Here is a 19,538-nt window from a genome sequence, read left to right as displayed (position 1 = left end):
TTTCACTAGGCACTGTACCTCGTCTGACAGGTGGTCACAGTGCTCGATGAGTCTGTGTCGGAGGGGGTTCTGGGCAATGGTGGCGAGGGTCTCTGGTCCCTTCTCCTCCCCCAGCAGGAAGTAGACCATCTCCTGCAGCAGGGCCTCTGAGGTCACCTGGCGGATGATCCTATTCAGCAGAGCTGTGGAGGTCAGGATGCCCACCTCCGACCTACACAGGGGACAGAAGGGACACTGTCATCCACTGACACAGCAAAATAATCAGAGATAAATTAAATGACTGTTCTATTCCATTTAATTCTATGATTATAATAGGGCTGTCCCCCCCCCCAAAAAAAAGCTTCATCGACCGAAAATCGTCTGTTCTTTCGACCAATCGATTGGTAGAAATGTTAAAACGTGAATCTTTCCATATATAGACAGTGATTTAATAAAATTAAACCTATACAGTGAGGGAAAAAAAGTATTTGATCCCCTGCTGATTTTGTAAATTTGCTCACTGACAAAGAAATGATCAGTCTATAATTTTAATAGTAGGTTTATTTGAGCAGTGAGAGACAGAATAACAATAAAATAATCCAGAAAAACGCATGTCAAAAATGTTATAAATTGATTTGCATTTTAATGAGGGAAATTAGTATTTTACCCCTCTCTATCAGAAACATTTCTGGCTCCCAGGTGTCTTTTATACAGGTAACGAGCTAAGATTAGGAGCACACTCTTAAAGGGAGTGCTCCTAATCTCAGCTTGTTACCTGTATAAAAGACATCTGTCCACAGAAGCAATCAATCAATCAGATTCCAAACTCTCCACCATGGCCAAGACCAAAGAGCTCTCCAATGATGTCAGGGACAAGATTGTAGACCTACACAAGGCTGGAATGGGCTACAAGACCATCGCCAAGCAGCTTGGTGAGAAGGTGACAACAGTTGGTGCGATTATTCGCAAATGGAAGAAACACAAAATAACTGTCAATCTCCCTCGGCCTGGGGCTCCATGCAAGATCTCACCTCGTGGAGTTGCAATGATCATGAGAACGGTGAGGAATCAGCCCAGAACTACACGGGAGGATCTTGTCAATGATCTCAAGGCAGCTGGGACCATAGTCACCAAGAAAACAATTGGTAACACACTACGCCGTGAAGGACTGAAATCCTGCAGCGCCCGCAAGGTCCCCCTGCTCAAGAAAGCACATATACAGGCCCGTCTGAAGTTTGCCAATGAACATCTGAATGATTCAGAGGAGAACTGGGTGAAAGTGTTGTGGTCAGATGAGACCAAAATCGAGCTCTTTGGCATCAACTCAACTCGCCGTGTTTGGAGGAGGAGGAATGCTGCCTATGACCCCAAGAACACCATCCCCACCGTCAAACATGGAGGTGGGAAACATTATGCTTTGGGGGTGTTTTTCTGCTAAGGGGACAGGACAACTTCACCGCATCAAAGGGACGATGGACGGGGCCATGTACCGTCAAATCTTGGGTGAGAACCTCCTTCCCTCAGCAAGGGCATTGAAAATGGGCCGTGGATGGGTATTCCAGCATGACAATGACCCAAAACACACGGCCAAGGCAACAAAGGAGTGGCTCAAGAAGAAGCACATTAAGGTCCTGGAGTGGCCTAGCCAGTCTCCAGACCTTAATCCCATAGAAAATCTGTGGAGGGAGCTGAAGGTTCGAGTTGCTTGTTGTTATTCTGTCTCTCACTGTTCAAATAAACCTACCATTAAAATGATAGACTGATCATGTCTTTGTCAGTGGGCAAACGTACAAAATCAGCAGGGGATCAAATACTTTTTTCCATCACTGTACATGCATTGAGCTTGTCTGATGCTTTAAGCGCACTGTTTGATAAAATAAGACGCCAATGACTCAAGAGTCTACGTGGTCCTCTGTAGCTCAGCTGGTAGAGCACGGCGCTTGTAACGCCAAGATAGTGGGTTCGATCCCCGGGACCACCCATACACAAAAATGTATGCACGCATGACTGTAAGTCGCTTTGGATAAAAGCGTCTGCTAAATGGCATATTATATTATTATATATTATATTATTATTCAAGATAACCAGAAGAAAAAACCTGACCCGACCATCCTCCTCCCACTCCTACTGGCTTTGGCAGATTCTGCAGTTACTCTCCTGAAGTTGCCGGTAATAGGCTACACGAGGAGTCGGCAACCTTTCTCATTTGGAATGCCAATTTATCTTACCATTTCTACTGATCTTGCCTGCCAGTTATGGTTTTTATATGCACATTTTCGTGAAACAGTTTCATTTAATTAATAATAACGCCGTATCTCAAGATCATTGTCAAGTGGTTAATAAAAATGATATCCAAATCTAAATGAAAGTTATACAACCCTAAAAAGTAACTTCTATTGCCATTACAAACTATGTAAAAATAGCCTATAAAGCCAACAAATAAAAACATTGCAGCCTGCAGGTAGAAAATATCCTGATAAAAATAAATAAATCCCATTGGCTACGCATGGCCTGTCTGCAACGAACTTGAAACATTGTATCAACTATTAACTTGGGTCCAGCTTGAAGCTGTGCTAGCAAACTTGCAACATTGTATAAAATATTCTGGGCCCTCAGAGTTTCCTGCTCCAGTGAGCTCGGGACAGACACAGCTGTAGGCTATTTGCGTAAAGGATAAGTAATCAGGTAGGCCTATTTTATTACATTTCCACTGGATCAGAGCAAGACATGTTACCCTTTCACGCTGAGTGGTTATCGAAAGGGAGAGAGCTGGAAATATTTTTTAAATACATTGAGGAACTATTGTCATTCTCAATGGATGTAAAAACAGACTTTGTTTGCTTGCTGTTTGAGGTGAAGAAAACATTGAGAAGCTCCACAGCTCATTAGTGGTGGTGTGTTAAACCAATCAGAAATACTATCAGATCCCCAAATGGGCACATTTATATGCCTACATTTGCGCCCAGGCCAGGTAGCCTATAGGCCTACTTCTATGTGTAATCAGGTGCACGTCCTTACTCAACATTAACAAGAGCGCTCCAAACAAAGCACAATGACTAAATTGACAAAACTCGTAAATGGAATGAAATAAACCAAAACGTGTTTCTCACAAGTGTAGCATAGGTTGTGCACTCTGCAAACAACGTGTCCACTCCGACAATGAGAACAGTAAAAGACTGGAATAATAATATATTGAATGCATTAACATAAATTACCGTAACCAAACAAACACTGTAGATTAGAAATTCTAGGAATTAACAGTAAATGTACTACTGGTGATATATGTAATGGGGAATTGATAGAAACTAACAATCAAACGCAAACACTTCACACAGTGAAGTTACGAAACAATGAATGTGCACAAATTGGCGGGAGAGAGCGCATTCTGGAGAGAGACGTGCATTGTGCATTTTAGCCACACTCCCCTTCTTCTTGGACTGTGCCATCCCTGCGGCCTCCGCAAAGGATTAGTCTCGGCCTCCGCAATGGATTAGTTCACTGAGATGGGCGCGAATACGACCGGTGTCTCGTGTGCCATAAAAAAAAAATATATATAGATTTACAGTGGGGAGAACAAGTATTTGATACACTGCCGATTTTGCAGGTTTTCCTACTTACAAAGCATGTAGAGGTCTGTAATTTTGATCATAGGTACACTTCAACTGTGAGAGACGGAATCTAAAACAAAAATCCAGAAAATCACATTGTATGATTTTTAAGTAATTAATTTGCATTTTATTGCATGACATAAGTATTTGATACATCAGAAAAACAGAACTTAATATTTGGTACAGAAACCTTTGTTTGCAATTACAGAGATCATACGTTTCCTGTAGGTCTTAACCAGGTTTGCACACACTGCAGCAGGGATTTTGGCCCACTCCTCCATACAGACCTTCTCGAGATCCTTCAGGTTTTGGGGCTGTCGCTGGGCAATATGGACTTTCAGCTCCCTCCAAAGATTTTCTATTGGGTTCAGGTCTGGAGACTGGCTAGGCTACTCCAGAACCTTGAGATGCTTCCTACGGAGCCACTCCTTAGTTGCCCTGGCTGTGTGTTTCGGGTCGTTGTCATGCTGGAAGACCCAGCCACGACCCATCTTCAATGCTCTTACTGAGGGAAGGAGGTTGTTGGCCAAGATCTCGCGATACATGGCCCCATCCATCCTCCCCTCAATACGGTGCAGTCGTCCTGTCCCCTTTGCAGAAAAGCATCCCCAAATAATTATGTTTCCACCTCCATGCTTCACGGTTGGGATGGTGTTCTTGGGGTTATACTCATCCTTCTTCTTCCTCCAAACACGGCGAGTGGAGTTTAGACCAAAAAGCTCAATTTTTGTCTCATCAGACCACATGACCTTCTCCCATTCCTCCTCTGGATCATCCAGATGGTCATTGGCAAACTTCAGACAGGCCTGGACATGCGCTGGCCTGAGCAGGGGGACCTTGCGTGCGCTGCAGGATTTTAATCCATGACGGCGTAGTGTGTTACTAATGGTTTTCTTTGAGACTGTGGTCCCAGCTCTCTTCAGGTCATTGACCAGGTCCTGCCGTGTAGTTCTGGGCTGATCCCTCACCTTCCTCATGATCATTGATGCCCCACGAGGTGAGATCTTGCATGGAGCCCCAGACCGAGGGTGATTGACTGTCATCTTGAACTTCTTCCATTTTCTAATTATTGCACCAACAGTTGTTGCCTTCTCACCAAGCTGCTTGCCTATTGTCCTGTAGCCCATCCCAGCCTTGTGCAGGTCTACAATTTTATCCCTGATGTCCTTACACAGCTCTCTGGTCTTGGCCATTGTGGAGAGGTTGGAGTCTGTTTGATTGAGTGTGTGGACAGGTGTCTTTTATACAGGTAACGAGTTCAAACGGGTGTAGTTAATACAGGTAATGAGTGGAGAACAGGAGGGCTTCTTAAAGAAAAACTAACAGGTCTGTGAGAGCCGGAATTCTTACTGGTTGGTAGGTGATCAAATACTTATGTCATGCAATAAAATGCAAATTAATTACTTAATTTGTTGAAGTGTACCTATGATAAAAATTACAGACTTCTACATGCTTTGTAAGTAGGAAAACCTGCAAAATCGGCAGTGTATCAAATACTTGTTCTCCCCACTGTATATATTTGCTCCTGCTCGACTAAAGAAAAATCTTGGTTGACTAACTGCCTATCGACCAAACAATCAACCAGTCGACTAATTGGGGTCAGCCCTAGATTATACCCACATCCTCATAACAATGTCTCATCACTGAAGGACATGTGTGTTGGCATATGACCAATTCTTCTTTCATTGTCAATGGATCGATTCAGGGGCAGACATACACACAAACAAACAAACGAAGAGAGGCATCTATGAGTGTTCCCCTGATGATTCTGAATGGGGACTTACGTCTGCATCAGCTGGGGCTCCATGACCGTCACAAAGAACCTCTTTCTCACTGCTTTAGCCAACACTGCAGCTGCCGTCTGAGGGTACAAGACCAGGAAACATTTCATTACTCCCGAAGTCAGTTTGATATAAATCTCATGATAGAACATGTATGTAATGTAAGTCTTTGTGAGTTTTTATGTATAGCTAATTGTATCATCTTCTGTCTTTGTGGTTCCCCAATTTTTTTTAAACTAAAATGTCAAGCCACTGTGTCTTCTATTTAAAGCATTTACCAGTCAATGGTGTTGCTCTTTACCTTCTGTGCCTCTTTGATGAGCTGGTCGCAGTAATCGAGCCAAGATAGGAAGGAGATGAGTGCTCGCTTCCCAGTGAAGATGGCAGCATCATCCTTCATGTTATACACATCCAGTCTGCAACAGAGACAATTTAAATATGATCCATAATTGATCAAGATGCATATTAATTCTATAGTTGTCTTAACTCGGATAGAGATATTTGGTATGTTTTAACTGAGCAATCATGGAATGTTTCTATTCTGAACTGAGGCTAGTGTTTGGCTATAGGTTTCTCTCAGGGGGGGGGCTTTTAGCCTGATGGGGTCTAAAGTAGCTTGTTAAGTATCCAGTGCAACCAAACATTGATAAATCATTACACTGAATTGATAAATCAATTCTTCCTTGGCAGACCATTTACTAGTACAAATTTAGAGAGTATATTGTGCAATACGTTACACCAGGTCTATGGCAGGGGTTCTCAAAGTGGGGTTCTGATGTACTGCAGGGGGACGGTAGCCAGATCGAAAAAGAATATGTATTAAATAAAAAAGATATACAGTACCAGTCAAAAGTTTGGACACACGTAGTCATTCCATGGTTTTTCTTTATTTTTACTATTTTCTACATTGTAGAATAATACTGAAGACATCAAAACTATGAAATAACACATATGGAATCACGTAGTAACCAAAAAAAAGTGTTAAACAAATTAAAATATATTTCATATTTGCGATTCTTCAAAGTAGCCACCCTTTTGCCTTGATGACAGCTTTGCACACTCTTGGCATTCTCTCAACCAGCTTCATGAGGTAGTCACCTGGAATGCATTTCAATTAACAGGTGTGCCTTGTTAAAAGTTAATTTGTGGAATTTCTTTCCTTCTTAATGCGTTTGAGCCAATCAGTTGTGTTGTGACAAGGTAGGGGTGGTATACAGAAGAGAGCCCTATTTGGTAAAAGACCAAGTCCATATTATGGCAAGAACAGCTCAAATAAGCAAAAAGAAAAGACAGTCCATCATTACTTTAAGACATGAAGGTCAGTCAATCTGGAATATTTCAAGAACTTTGAAAGTTTCAACTGCAGTCGCAAAAACCATCAAGCGCTATGATGAAACTGGCTATCATGAGGACCGCCACAGGAAAGGAAGTCCCAGAGTTACCTCTGCTGCAGAGGATAAGTTCATTAGAGTTACCAGCCATTGAAATTTTAGCCCAAATAAATGCTTCACAGAGTTCAAGTAACAGACACATCTCAACATCAACTGTTCAGAGGAGACCGCATGAAATCAGGCCTTCATGGTCGAATTGCTGCAAAGAAACCACTACTAAAGGACACCAATAAGAAGAAGAGACTTGCTTGGGCCAAGAAACATGAGCAATGGACATTAGACCGGTAGAAATCTGTCCTTTGGTCTGATGAGTCCAAATTTGAGATTTTTGGTTGCAACCGCCGTGTCTTTGTGAGACGCAGAGTAGGTGAACGGATGATCTCCGCATGTGTGGTTCCCACCGTGAAGCATGGAGGAGGAGGTGTGATAGTGTGGGGGTGCATTACTGGTGACACTGTGGGTGATTTATTTAGAATTCAAGGCACACTTAACCAGCATGGCTACCACAGCACCCTGTAGCGATACACCATCCCATCTGGTTTGCGCTTAGTGGGACTATCATTTGTTTTTCAACAGGACAATGACCCAAAACACACCTCCAGGCTGTGTAAGGGCTATTTGACCAAGAAGGAGAGTGATGGAGTGCAGCATCAGATGACCTGACCTCCACAATCATCCGACCTCAACCCAATTGAGATGGTTTGGGATGAGTTGGACCGCAGAGTGAAGGAAAAGCAGCCAACAAGTGCTCAGCATATGTGGAAACTCCTTCAAGACTGTTGGAAAAGCATTCCAGGTGAAGCTGGTTGAGAGAATGCCAAGAGTGTGCAAAAGCTGTCATCAAGGCAAAGGGTGGCTACTTTGAAGAATCTAAAATATAAAAAATATATTTCGATTTGTTTAACAATTTTTTGGTTACTACATGATTCCATATGTGTTATTTCATAGTTTTGATTTCTTCACTATTATTCTACAATGTAGAAAATAGTAAAAATAAAGCAAAACCCTGGAATGAGTAGGTGTGTCCAAACATTTGACTGGTACTGTATATATACACACACACACATTTAATTGTTTTAATGCAATATTACTAAACAGCAACAGATTAAACATTTGGTTAGACATTTGGCCCATGCTTCGGCTCAGAATTTTCGTTTTGAGTATCTGACGGATTTTAGTTGTGGGTTTCCATTAATAATGGGCCCTGATCAAAAGTAGTGCAATATATAGGGTGCCATTTGGGACACAGATGTAGCACTACAGACAGATCTCTGACAGAGCAGAGGTAGCTTGAAGAGTGGACAATGAAGCCTCACCCCCAGTTGACAGACTCCACTGTCTCAATGTCCAGCGGATCAATGGACGTGGGGAGAGCCTTGTAGAAGGCTGACAGTCTGTCAGTAAGGAGCTCACAGAGCTCGGTGTTCTCCATCAGACACTTGGCCGCGGCCGGCTCAGGCAGACTGACCAGCAGCATGAGGCCCTCGCAAGCCTTCACCACTATCCTGCCATCCTGAGAGACAAGACAGAGAGAGAGAGGGAGGGAAAGAGAAAAGCATGAATATACAGTGGGGAAAAAAAGTATTTAGTCAGCCACCAATTGTGCAAGTTCTCCCACTTAAAAAGATGAGAGAGGCCTGTAATTTTCATCATAGGTACACGTCAACTATGACAGACAAAATGAGAAAAAAAAATCCAGAAAATCACATTGTAGGATTTTTAATGAATTTATTTGCAAATTATGGTGGAAAATAAGTATTTGGTCAATAACAAAAGTTTCTCAATACTTTGTTATATACCCTTTGTTGGCAATGACACAGGTCAAATGTTTTCTGTAAGTCTTCACAAGGTTTTCACACACTGTTGCTGGTATTTTGGCCCATTCCTCCATGCAGATCTCCTCTAGAGCAGTGATGTTTTGGGGCTGTCGCTGGGCAACACAGACTTTCAACTCCCTCCAAAGATTTTCTATGGGGTTGAGATCAGGAGACTGGCTAGGCCACTCCAGGACCTTGAAATGCTTCTTACGAAGCCACTCCTTCATTGCCCGGGCGGTGTGTTTGGGATCATTGTCATGCTGAAAGACCCAGCCACGTTTCATCTTCAATGCCCTTGCTGATGGAAGGAGGTTTTCACTCAAAATCTCACGATACATGGCCCCATTCATTCGTTCCTTTACACGGATCAGTCGTCCTGGTCACTTTGCAGAAAAACAGCCCCAAAGCATGATGTTTCCACCCCCATACTTCACAGTAGGTATGGTGTTCTTTGGATGCAACTCAGCATTCTTTGTCCTCCAAACACGACGAGTTGAGTTTTTACCAAAAAGTTCTACTTTGGTTTCATCTGACCATATGACATTCTCCCAATCCTCTTCTGGATCATCCAAATACACTCTAGCAAACTTCAGACAGGCCTGGACATGTACTGGCTTAAGCAGGCGGACACGTCTTGCACTGCAGGATTTGAGTCCCTGGCGGCGTAGTGTGTTACTGATGGTAGGCTTTGTTACTTTGGTCCCAGCTCTCTGCAGGTCATTCACTAGGTCCCCCCGTGTGGTTCTGGGATTTTTGCTCACCGTTCTTGTGATCATTTTGACCCTACGGGGTGAGATCTTGCGTGGAGCCCCAGATCGAGGGAGATTATCAGTGGTCTTGTATGTCTTCCATTTCCTAATAATTGCTCCCACAGTTGATTTCTTCAAACCAAGCTGCTTACCTATTGCAGATTCAGTCTTCCCAGCCTGGTGCAGGTCTACAATTTTGTTTCTGGTGTCCTTTGTCAGCTCTTTGGTCTTGGCCATAGTGGAGTTTGGAGTGTGACTGTTTGAGGTTGTGGACAGGTGTCTTTTATACTGATAACAAGTTCAAACAGATGACATTAATACAGGTAACGAGTGGAGGACAGAGGAGCCTCTTAAAGAAGAAGTTACAGGTCTGTGAGAGCCAGAAATCTTGCTTGTTTGTAGGTGACCAAATACTTATTTTCCACCATAATTTGCAAATAAATTCATAAAAAATCCTACAATGTGATTTTCTGGATTTTTTTTTCTCAATTTGTCTTTCATAGTTGACGTGTACCTATGATGAAAATTACAGGCCTCTCTCATCTTTTTAAGTGGGAGAACTTGCACAAATAGTGGCTGACTAAATACTTTTTTTCCCCACTGTAAATGTTACTCAAACACAAACACAGTTAAATCTACATTAAAAACACAACTTAGCCTATTCCCACTGCAACCTCATATCAAAACAGACTATATTCCACTTCAGTGTGGTATGAGTAACCTGGTCCCAGATCTGTGGTATGAGCAGGTACTGACCGGGCTCTTGGTGAGGTTCAGGAGAGACCTGACTATGTTGTAGTTGTTGATGTTGTTGTTGTTGGACTGGTCAGCAGCAGCGTTGGGCTCATCAGGTGGTTCAGCTGCCTGTTCCTCTGCCTGGGGCTGACCTGTGTCTGGTGAAGCCAAATCCTCTCTGACCCCCTTTGCACCGGGACTCTTTGGGTCAGGACTCTTCACTTTATTCTGTGAACCAGGAGAAACAAGAAAAAAACTGTTGAAGGATTAACACTGTGTGACATCAGTTCAGCTTTCTCTCAAGTCTCCTTACTGAAACCTCCTGGGTCGTGTTCATTAGAGCACACTGTAACAAAATATTTTGCAACAGATAGTACCTCTATTTCACTCCATTTCAGAGCATTTGTTGACTAATGAACACAACCCTGCTGTCTCTGTAAAGGTAGCATCTTATGGACATCATACGTACCTCCAGGAAGAAGTTAACAAGGTAGGGGTCCTGCTTCAGTTTGGCACAGACGATACAGAGGAACTGGATCTCCTCGTTCTCCGTGGGAGCAGCCAGGATCTCTCCACACAGACGGATTAGTTTCTGAGGAGACAACCAGGGAGAAACGTTGCTTCACACTGAAACAGTGTACAAATACCATTTCAATGGTAAACATTAGGGTTGGGCGATGTCAACCTTTGTCCTATCGTGATTATGTACTCATAAAAAATGGTGATATACGATGATATCACCCCCTATTGGCCAACAACCCCCCAAAAAAACTGCTAAAACCACAGTTGGGCTATAGCGCGAAATCGTATATGCTACAACTAGAAGAATCATGACGAATTATAATGTTTTTGAAGGGCAGAGGGTAAGTGGAGCAAATATTTTCCAATATTTCTGGTGGAGCTTCAACATGGCCAGGTTAGGTGTGCGTCTGTGTGTCATGCACATGATGGAGTGACAGACAACTGATGAGGAACTTACCGTAGTGAGTCAGGTTATAAATCATGGTCTGGAGCTACCGTCTTTAGAACTGGATAATAATAATAATTAATTTGTAAAGCGCATTTTCCACGCTCAATGCGCATAAGGTAGAAAACAAAACACAAACAAAATTCAAACAAACAATAATTGCTTTATTTGCCTCATCCTCTTTTCTTAATTCCTTAGAGTGTAAGACGTTGGGGGAGGGGGGTGCTAAACTGACATATGGAATTGTTTTAAGATGGTCATTTAGCTATTTGATTTTTAAATTTTATGACCCCTTAAGGTACCCAAAACATATTTCCAACAATTATTTGGTCAAATATAGATTTTGGCCTTTACTACTAAAGCCCATAGAAACGTATTGAATAACACATTCATAAATGGCAAAAAGGACAGTCCAAAAATACCAATTACCTTCAGAAGTCACATAATTAGTTAAATAAAGTCCACCTGTGTGCAATCTAAATGTCACATGATCTCAGTATATATACACCTGTTCTGAAAGGCCCCAGAGTCTGCAACAAGGGGCACCACCAAGCAAGCGGCACCATGAAGACGAAGGAGCTCTCCAAACAGGTCAGGGACAAAGTTGTGGAGAAGTACAGATCAGGGTTGGGTTATAAAAATATCAGAAACTTTGAACATTCCACGGAGCACCATTAAATCCATTATTTTTTTAAATGGAAAGAATATGGCACCACAACAAACCTGCCAAGAGAGGGCCGCCCACCAAAACTCACAGACCAGGAAAGGAGGGCATTAACAAAGAGACCAAAGATAACCCTGAAAGAGCTGCAAAGCTCCACAGCGGAGATTGGAGTATCTGTCCATAGGACCACTTTAAGCCGTACACTCCACAGAGCTGGACTGTACAGAAGAGTGGCCAGAAAAAAGCCATTGCTTAAAGAAAAAAATAAGCAAACACGTTTGGTGTTCGCCAAAAGGCATGTGGGAGACTCCCCAAACATATGGAAGAAGGTACTCTGGTCAGATTAGACTAAAATTGAGCTTTTTGGCCATCAAGGAAAACGCTATGTCTGGCGCAAACCCAACACCTCTCATCACCCAGAGAACACCACGGTGGTGGCAGCATCATGATGTGGGGATATTTTTCATCGGCAGGGACTGGGAAACTGGTCAGAATTGAAGGAATGATGGATGGCGCTAAATACAGGGAAATTCTTGAGGGAAACCTGTTTCAGTTTTCCAGAGATTTGAGACTGGGACGGAGGTTCACCTTCCAGCAGGACAATGACCCTAAGCATACTGCTAAAGCAACACTCGAGTGGTTTAAGGGGAAACATTTAAATGTCTTGGAATGGCCTAGTCAAAGCCCAGACCTCAATCCAATTGAGAATCTGTGGTATGACTTAAAGATTGCTGTACACCAGCGGAACCCATCCAACTTGAAGGAGCTGGAGCAGTTTTGCCTTGGAGAATGGGCAAAAATCCCAGTGGCTAGATGTGCCAAGCTTATAGAGACAAACCCAAGAGACTTGCAGCTGTAATTGCTGCAAAAGGTGGCTCTACAAAGTATTGACTTTGGGGGGGTGAATAGTTATGCACGCTCAAGTTCAGTTTTTTTTGGTCTTATTTCTTGTTTGTTTCACAATAAAACATATTTTGCATCTTCAAAGTGGTAGGCATGTTGTGTAAATCAAATGATACAAACCCCAAAAAAATCAATTTTAATTCCAGGTTGTAAGGCAACAAAACAGGAAAAATGCCAAGGGGGGTGAATACTTTCGCAAAGCCACTGTATATACATATTTACACATATTTAACCCATTTTTGGGGGGGTAGGTACAAAACTACCTTCATACTGTACTTCCATGTGTTATCCGGTACCAGTTAACTTCAGACAAGTCCCGTGACACTTGTGGGGGTTGTACAGCAGAAATGGAGAGCAACATCGTGTTTGTGAGAGTCTCCCCTTTCCATAATAGTTTGTATGTCAAACCGTTCGGACGCTACATACAGTGGGGAGAACAAGTATTTGATACACTGCCAATTTTGCAGGTTTTCCTACTTACAAAGCACGTAGAGGTCTGTAATTTTTAGCATAGGTACACTTCAACTGTGAGAGACGGAATCTAAAACAAAAATCCAGAAAATCACGTATGATTTTTAAGTAATTAATTTGCATTTTATTGCATGACATAAGTATTTGATCACCTACCAACCAGTAAGAATTCCAGCTCTCACAGACCTGTTAGTTTTTCTTTAAGAAGCCCTCCTGTTCTCCACTCATTACCTATATTAACTGCACCTGTTTGAACTCGTTACCTGTATAAAAGACACCTGTCCACACACTCAATCAAACAGACTCCAACATCTCCACAATGGCCAAGACCAGAGAGCTGTGTAAGGACATCAGGGATATAATTGTAGACCTGCACAAGACTGGGATGGGCTACAGGACAATAGGCAAGCAGCTTGGTGAGAAGGCAACAACTGTTGGCGCAATTATTAGAAAATGGAAGAAGTTCAAGATGACGGTCAATCACCCTCGGTCAGGGGCTCCATGCAAGATCTCACCTCGTGGGGCATCAATGATCATGAGGAAGGTGAGGGATGAGCCCAAAACTACACGGCAGGACCTGGTCAATGACCTGAAGAGAGCTGGGACCACAGTCTCAAAGAAAACCATTAGTAACACACTACGCCGTTATGGATTAAAATCCTGCAGCGCACGCAAGGTCCCCCTGCTCAAGCCAGCGCATGTCCAGGCCCGTCTGAAGTTTGCCAATGACCATCTGGATGATCCAGAGGAGAAATGGGAGAAGGTCATGTGGTCTGATGAGACAAAAATATAGCTTTTTGGTCTAAACTCCACTCGCCGTGTTTGGAGGAAGAAGAAGGATGAGTACAACCCCAAGAACACCATCCCAACCGTGAAGCATCGAGGTGGAAACATCATTCTTTGGGGATGCTTTTCTGCAAAGGGGACAGGACGACTGCACCGTATTGAGGGGAGGATGAATGGGGACATGTATCGCGAGATCTTGGCCAACAACCCCTTTTGTTTTAGATTCCGTCTCTCACTGTTGAAGTGTACCTATGATAAAAATTACAGACCTCTACATGCTTTGTAAGTAGGAAAACCTGCAAAATTGGCAGTGTATCAAATACTTGTTCTCCCCACTGTACATTTTCTTGAGAAAAACGATTTTTGGGATGTCTCATGGTCTGACAAACACCGCTCTAGCTCTGCCACCCCTGCGACACTGGCAGATGCGGGAGAGAGAGAGAGAGTGGACATTTTTGCACTGCTTTGGTGGAATTCTCCACTCTGTTTAGCCTACATTCCTCTCTTGCGTTACGTATAACATTTATTGCTATACCAAAATGGAATATGCAAATTACTCGGCTTGTCACTCGTGTGCTGCCCTGCTGTGCGCTGCCCGACCCTTTACTGCGCGGCTCCAGTCAAGATCAAATGGGCTAAACCACCGTCTGCCATATCAAGATGTCGTCACCATCGACGATGGCTGTCAATCATTGTCGATAGACTACGCTATTATAATATCGCCCAACTCTAGTAAACATATCTACATGTTAGATGAGAACTTCTGGGATCTCACCAGTACAGGTCTATGGACATTGATGTGTGGCAGAAGAGGCTGGCGAATGCGTCCTAGCAGCTTGGTGTAGAAACTCAGAACCTGTTGCTTCATTCCCGGAGGACACTGATGGAGACAAAACAACACCACTAGATTAAGATGAGGAAACATTGTAGTACTTTTCATACTTGATCTGGTATTTCTTACATGGTTTGTTATAGGCTAACTATCCAACAGAGCGCAGTGAGGTATTTTACTATTTTCACACTTCTGAGCCAAGTCTTGCTGTACTGTGCTGGCCTGGTTACGCATCCACTAAAGTTGCTGAAAAGGACAATGTAAAAATAAAATATCTGAGCCAGCACAGTGTAGTTTGAGTTGGCATGATAGTGTGAAAATGGCATTGTTCCCCTTACATCTGCCTTGCCCAGAGTGTAGAGGGTCTCTAGGATCTTGTGGTGCAGCAGGTACTCCATGCAGGGCCCAGTCTCTCCAGACTCTCTCTCTGACTCCTCCTGTGTCAGGATGTCCAGCATTTGCTCCAGATGGGACGGGATGTTGGTGTCTGTCACGGGGGCTTTGTCATCTGACAAGGAAGAAATAAACAAACAAACATTGCTTTCGCTGCACATTGTCGTTACAGGTAATATATCATTAATAACATATTCTCTTTTTATAGTGATTTGAAACTCATACTGGATTTCTATTAAGTGCTGTTTATTACCCGATGTCTCTATGTAGTAATGTGTGATGGCTTTCCAGTGATACACAAAGTCCTCTTGCAAGGGCAGTGAAGGTGCAAGCTGAAACAGAGAGAGAGATTAAATCAAAACCATGTTTACCACACAAGATTGAGATATGAGGATGGGATATTTATTTTTATAAGTCCAGTGTTTGCTTAATTAGTTTAGAGATCTCTACTATAGGCCTATCCCATTCATATACACAAACTACCTTTAGCGCCTATTGACGATAGTATTTTCTGGCCGGGGGAGTTTTGTTAAGAGCCCCGACGCTCATTCTGGACGTTAAAATGCATCGCAATAAATCATTTTCAAAAAACAAAAAGGTTAAATTACTACACACCTTTATAGGGTCAGGGTTCGCACACTGCCATATTTCCTTGTTACTGCGCTTGTTTATGGAAAACAGACAGAAGACAGTCGTAGCTGTGCTAATTACGCCCTAGCTATCTGTGTCTCCCAACACCTGTGTGTAAACGGAAGACTGTCGCCACAAACGTGTTGTCACTGAAAAATACTGTCGCTGCAACTGTGTTAAAACTGGTTATCACAGTGTACAGTAGGTGTATATTTAGCATGTCAAATTATTTTGATGTGATATGAAAGTAGAGGGCTTTATGTTTTTAGAATCGTATCTCACTTGAGAATCGAGTTTGTGTAAAGCAAGCACTCTCGTCCAGGCAAGATGCACAAACATGTAATCTGCTTGAGCAGATGTTTTCACTTTCTCTGCACACTGGACATGTAGGCCTACTCCTTGTAGCCCCCAAAAGTAGTGTCTTAAAAACCGTATAAATCACTTTTCTATCAAGCTACAGATTGTTACACCCAATAATGTGATTTAAGCAAAGATTTCTGGTATCCATTACTGGCAGCTACATGATAGGTACTAGGGATGTGCATCTCTCCTTTCATGAACGATTTGATACGCATCTAGATTCAAGGGGTCCGTTACAGGAATGATACGCTTTAGTTTGAAACGTTTCGGTTTGATTAAGGGAACAAATTGATGCGATTCGGTTTGTTGCGAAAACATTTTTTGCATGAACACATTCAATTTCCATTTTTGATTAATATCTGCTGCTGATGGGAGCTCAGGAGCTGGGCCTATGAGCTGGATCTGTCTGAGATTACTTCTCTAAGCTGAGTGGCCCTCAGTGTGTGTGTGTGTGTGTGCCAATGTCAATGTTGTGTGTAGGTACCTGAGCTTAGCCATAGGGCAGACTGAGCGTCTACCATCCCACTATCAGATTAGGGGTGGGGCAATTTAGTTTCAAGGTCACGTGTACAAGTCACATGCCTTTATTGCAAGCTCTAAACCCAACAATGCAGTAATCAATATCAATGTAGTACTAAAAATAACATAAGGTAGAACAAAAACACACTAAAAATGTAAATAAAAAATAAGAAGAACAGGATTAGTAAACTATATACAGGGTCATTTCCAATACCATATTTACAATGTGCAGGGATACTGGAGTGATAGAGGTAGATATGTACAGTGAGGAAAAAAAGTATTTGATCCCCTGCTGATTTTGTACGTTTGCCCACTGACAAAGAAATGATCAGTCTATCATTTTATTGGTAGGTTTATTTGAACAGTGAGAGACAGAATAACAACAAAATAATCCAGAAAAACGCATGTCAAAAATGTTATAAATTGATTTGCATTTTAATGAGGGAAATAAGTATTTGACCCCCTCTCAATCAGAAAGATTTCTGGATCCCAGGTGTCTTTTATACAGGTAACGAGCTGAGATTAGGAGCACACTCTTAAAGGGAGTGCTCCTAATCTCAGCTTGTTACCTGTATAAAAGACACCTGTCCACAGAAGCAATCAATCAATCAGATTCCAAACTCTCCACCATGGCCAAGACCAAAGAGCTCACCAAGGATGTCAGGGACAAGATTGTAGACCTACACAAGGCTGGAATGGGCTACAAGACCATCGCCAAGCAGCTTGGTGAGAAGGTGACAACAGTTGGTGCGATTATTCGCAAATGGAAGAAACACAAAATAACTGTCAATCTCCCTCGGCCTGGGGCTCCATGCAAGATCTCACCTCGTGGAGTTGCAATGATCATGAGAACGGTGAGGAATCAGCCCAGAACTACACGGGAGGATCTTGTCAATGATCTCAAGGCAGCTGGGATACAGGCCCGTCTGAAGTTTGCCAATGAACATCTGAATGATTCAGAGGAGAACTGGGTGAAAGTGTTGTGGTCAGATGAGACCAAAATCAAGCTCTTTGGCATCAACTCAACTCGCCGTGTTTGGAGGAGGAGGAATGCTGCCTATGACCCCAAGAACACCATCCCCACCGTCAAACATGGAGGTGGAAACATTATGCTTTGGGGGTGTTTTTCTGCTAAGGGGACAGGACAACTTCACCGCATCAAAGGGACGATGGACGGGGCCATGTACCGTCAAATCTTCGGTGAGAACCTCCTTCCCTCAGCAAGGGCATTGAAAATGGGTCGTGGATGGGTATTCCAGCATGAAAATGATCCAAAACACACGGCCAAGGCAACAAAGGAGTGGCTCAAGAAGAAGCACATTAAGGGCCTGGAGTGGCCTAGCCAGTCTCCAGACCTTAATCCCATAGAAAATCTGTGGAGGGAGCTGAATGTTCGAGTTGCCAAACGTCAGCCTCGAAACCTTAATGACTTGGAGAAGATCTGCAAAGAGGAGTGGTACAAAATCCCTCCTGAGATGTGGGCAAACCTGGTGGCCAACTACAAGAAACGTCTGACCTCTGTGATTGCCAACAAGGGTTTTGCCACCAAGTACTAAGTCATGTTTTGCAGAGGGGTCAAATACTTATTTTCCTCATTAAAATGCAAATCAATTTATAACATTTTTGACATGTGTTTTTCTGGATTTTTTTGTTGTTATTCTGTCTTTCACTGTTCAAATAAACCTACCATTAAAATTATAGACTGATCATGTCTTTGTCAGTGGGCAAACTTACAAAATCAGCAGGGGACCAAATAATTTTTTCCCCTCACTGTATAGGGGTTAGGTGACTAGGCATCAGGATATATGATAAACAGAGTAGCAGCAGCGTATACAGTGCATTCGAAAAGTATTCAGACCCCTTGACTTTTTCCACATTTTGTTAAGTTACAGCCTATTTTCTAAAATGTATTCAATGAAACATTTCTCAGTCTACACACAATACCCCGTAATGACAAAGCGAACAGATTTTTTTGCAAATTTATAAAATTTATAAAATAAAACAGAAATACCTTATTTACATAAGTATTCAGACTCTTTGCTATGAGACGCGAATTTGCATCCTGCTTCCATTGATCATCCTTGAGATGTTTCTACAACTTGATTGGAGTACACCTGTGGTGAATTAAATTAATTGGACATGATTTGGAAAGGCACACACCTGTCTATATAAAGGTCCCACAGTTGACAGTGCATGTCAGAGGAAAAACCAAGCCATGAGGTCGAAGGAATTGTCCGTAGAGCGTCGAGACAGGATTGTGTCGAGGCACAGATCTGGGGAAGGGTACCAAAAAATTTCTGCAGCATTGAATGTCCCCAAGAACACAGTGGCCTCCATTATTCTTAAATGGAAGAAGTTTGGAACCACCAAGAGCCACCCGGGCCAAACAGAGCAATCGGGGGAGAAGGGCCTTGGTCAGGGAGATGACCAAGAACCCGATGGTCACTCTAACAGAGCTCCAGAGTTTGTCTGTGGAGATGGGAGAAACTTCCAGAAGGACAACAATCTCTGCAGCACTCTACCTTATGGTAGAGCGGCCCGACAGAAGCCTCTCCTCAGTAAAAGGCACATGACAGCCAGCTTGGGGTTTGCCAAAAGACACCGAAAAGACTCTCAGACCATGAGAAACAAGATTCTCTGGTCTGATGAAACCAAGATTACGTTGGCAAAGGACAGCGCCGGAAGAAGATGGCTGCCGTTTTTCCGCGTTATTTGTAATTTATTTTGTACATAATGTTTCTGCCATCGTCTCTTATAACCAAAGAGAGCTTCTGGATATCAGGACAGCGATTACTCACCTGGTATTGGACGAATACTTTTTCTTCAACGAGGCGTTCGCGAAGGATATTCTACAGACTCCCGACAAGGCCCAGATCCCCGTCATTCGCGTGAGGAAGAGACGGAGATATCGTGGACGCAGATCCGGGTGCCTTGTAAGGATCCGACGGCGAAC

The 19,538-nt window shown here is 42.9% G+C and overlaps 1 protein-coding gene across 1 annotated transcript in view; it reads right to left on the bottom strand.

Moving 5' to 3' along the window:
* The window catches only part of LOC121568347 (FHF complex subunit HOOK interacting protein 2A-like), a 56,948-nt gene that overhangs the window by 17,531 nt on the left and 19,879 nt on the right, over positions 1–19,538 (bottom strand). Inside the window, exons 2-10 of the mRNA XM_041878903.1 lie at positions 15,330–15,408; positions 15,022–15,191; positions 14,627–14,731; positions 10,530–10,652; positions 10,082–10,288; positions 8,076–8,272; positions 5,670–5,784; positions 5,372–5,448; positions 19–211 (exon numbers count right to left, since the gene is read on the bottom strand). Coding sequence (XP_041734837.1) covers positions 19–211; positions 5,372–5,448; positions 5,670–5,784; positions 8,076–8,272; positions 10,082–10,288; positions 10,530–10,652; positions 14,627–14,731; positions 15,022–15,191; positions 15,330–15,408 — 1,266 coding nt within the window. The remainder of the gene's footprint in view (positions 1–18; positions 212–5,371; positions 5,449–5,669; positions 5,785–8,075; positions 8,273–10,081; positions 10,289–10,529; positions 10,653–14,626; positions 14,732–15,021; positions 15,192–15,329; positions 15,409–19,538) is intronic.

This window comes from Coregonus clupeaformis, chromosome 1 (assembly GCF_020615455.1).
Source record: "Coregonus clupeaformis isolate EN_2021a chromosome 1, ASM2061545v1, whole genome shotgun sequence".
In the NCBI taxonomy this organism is placed as follows: Eukaryota; Metazoa; Chordata; class Actinopteri; order Salmoniformes; family Salmonidae; genus Coregonus; species Coregonus clupeaformis.
This window is presented reverse-complemented; position numbering and strand designations above follow the sequence as displayed.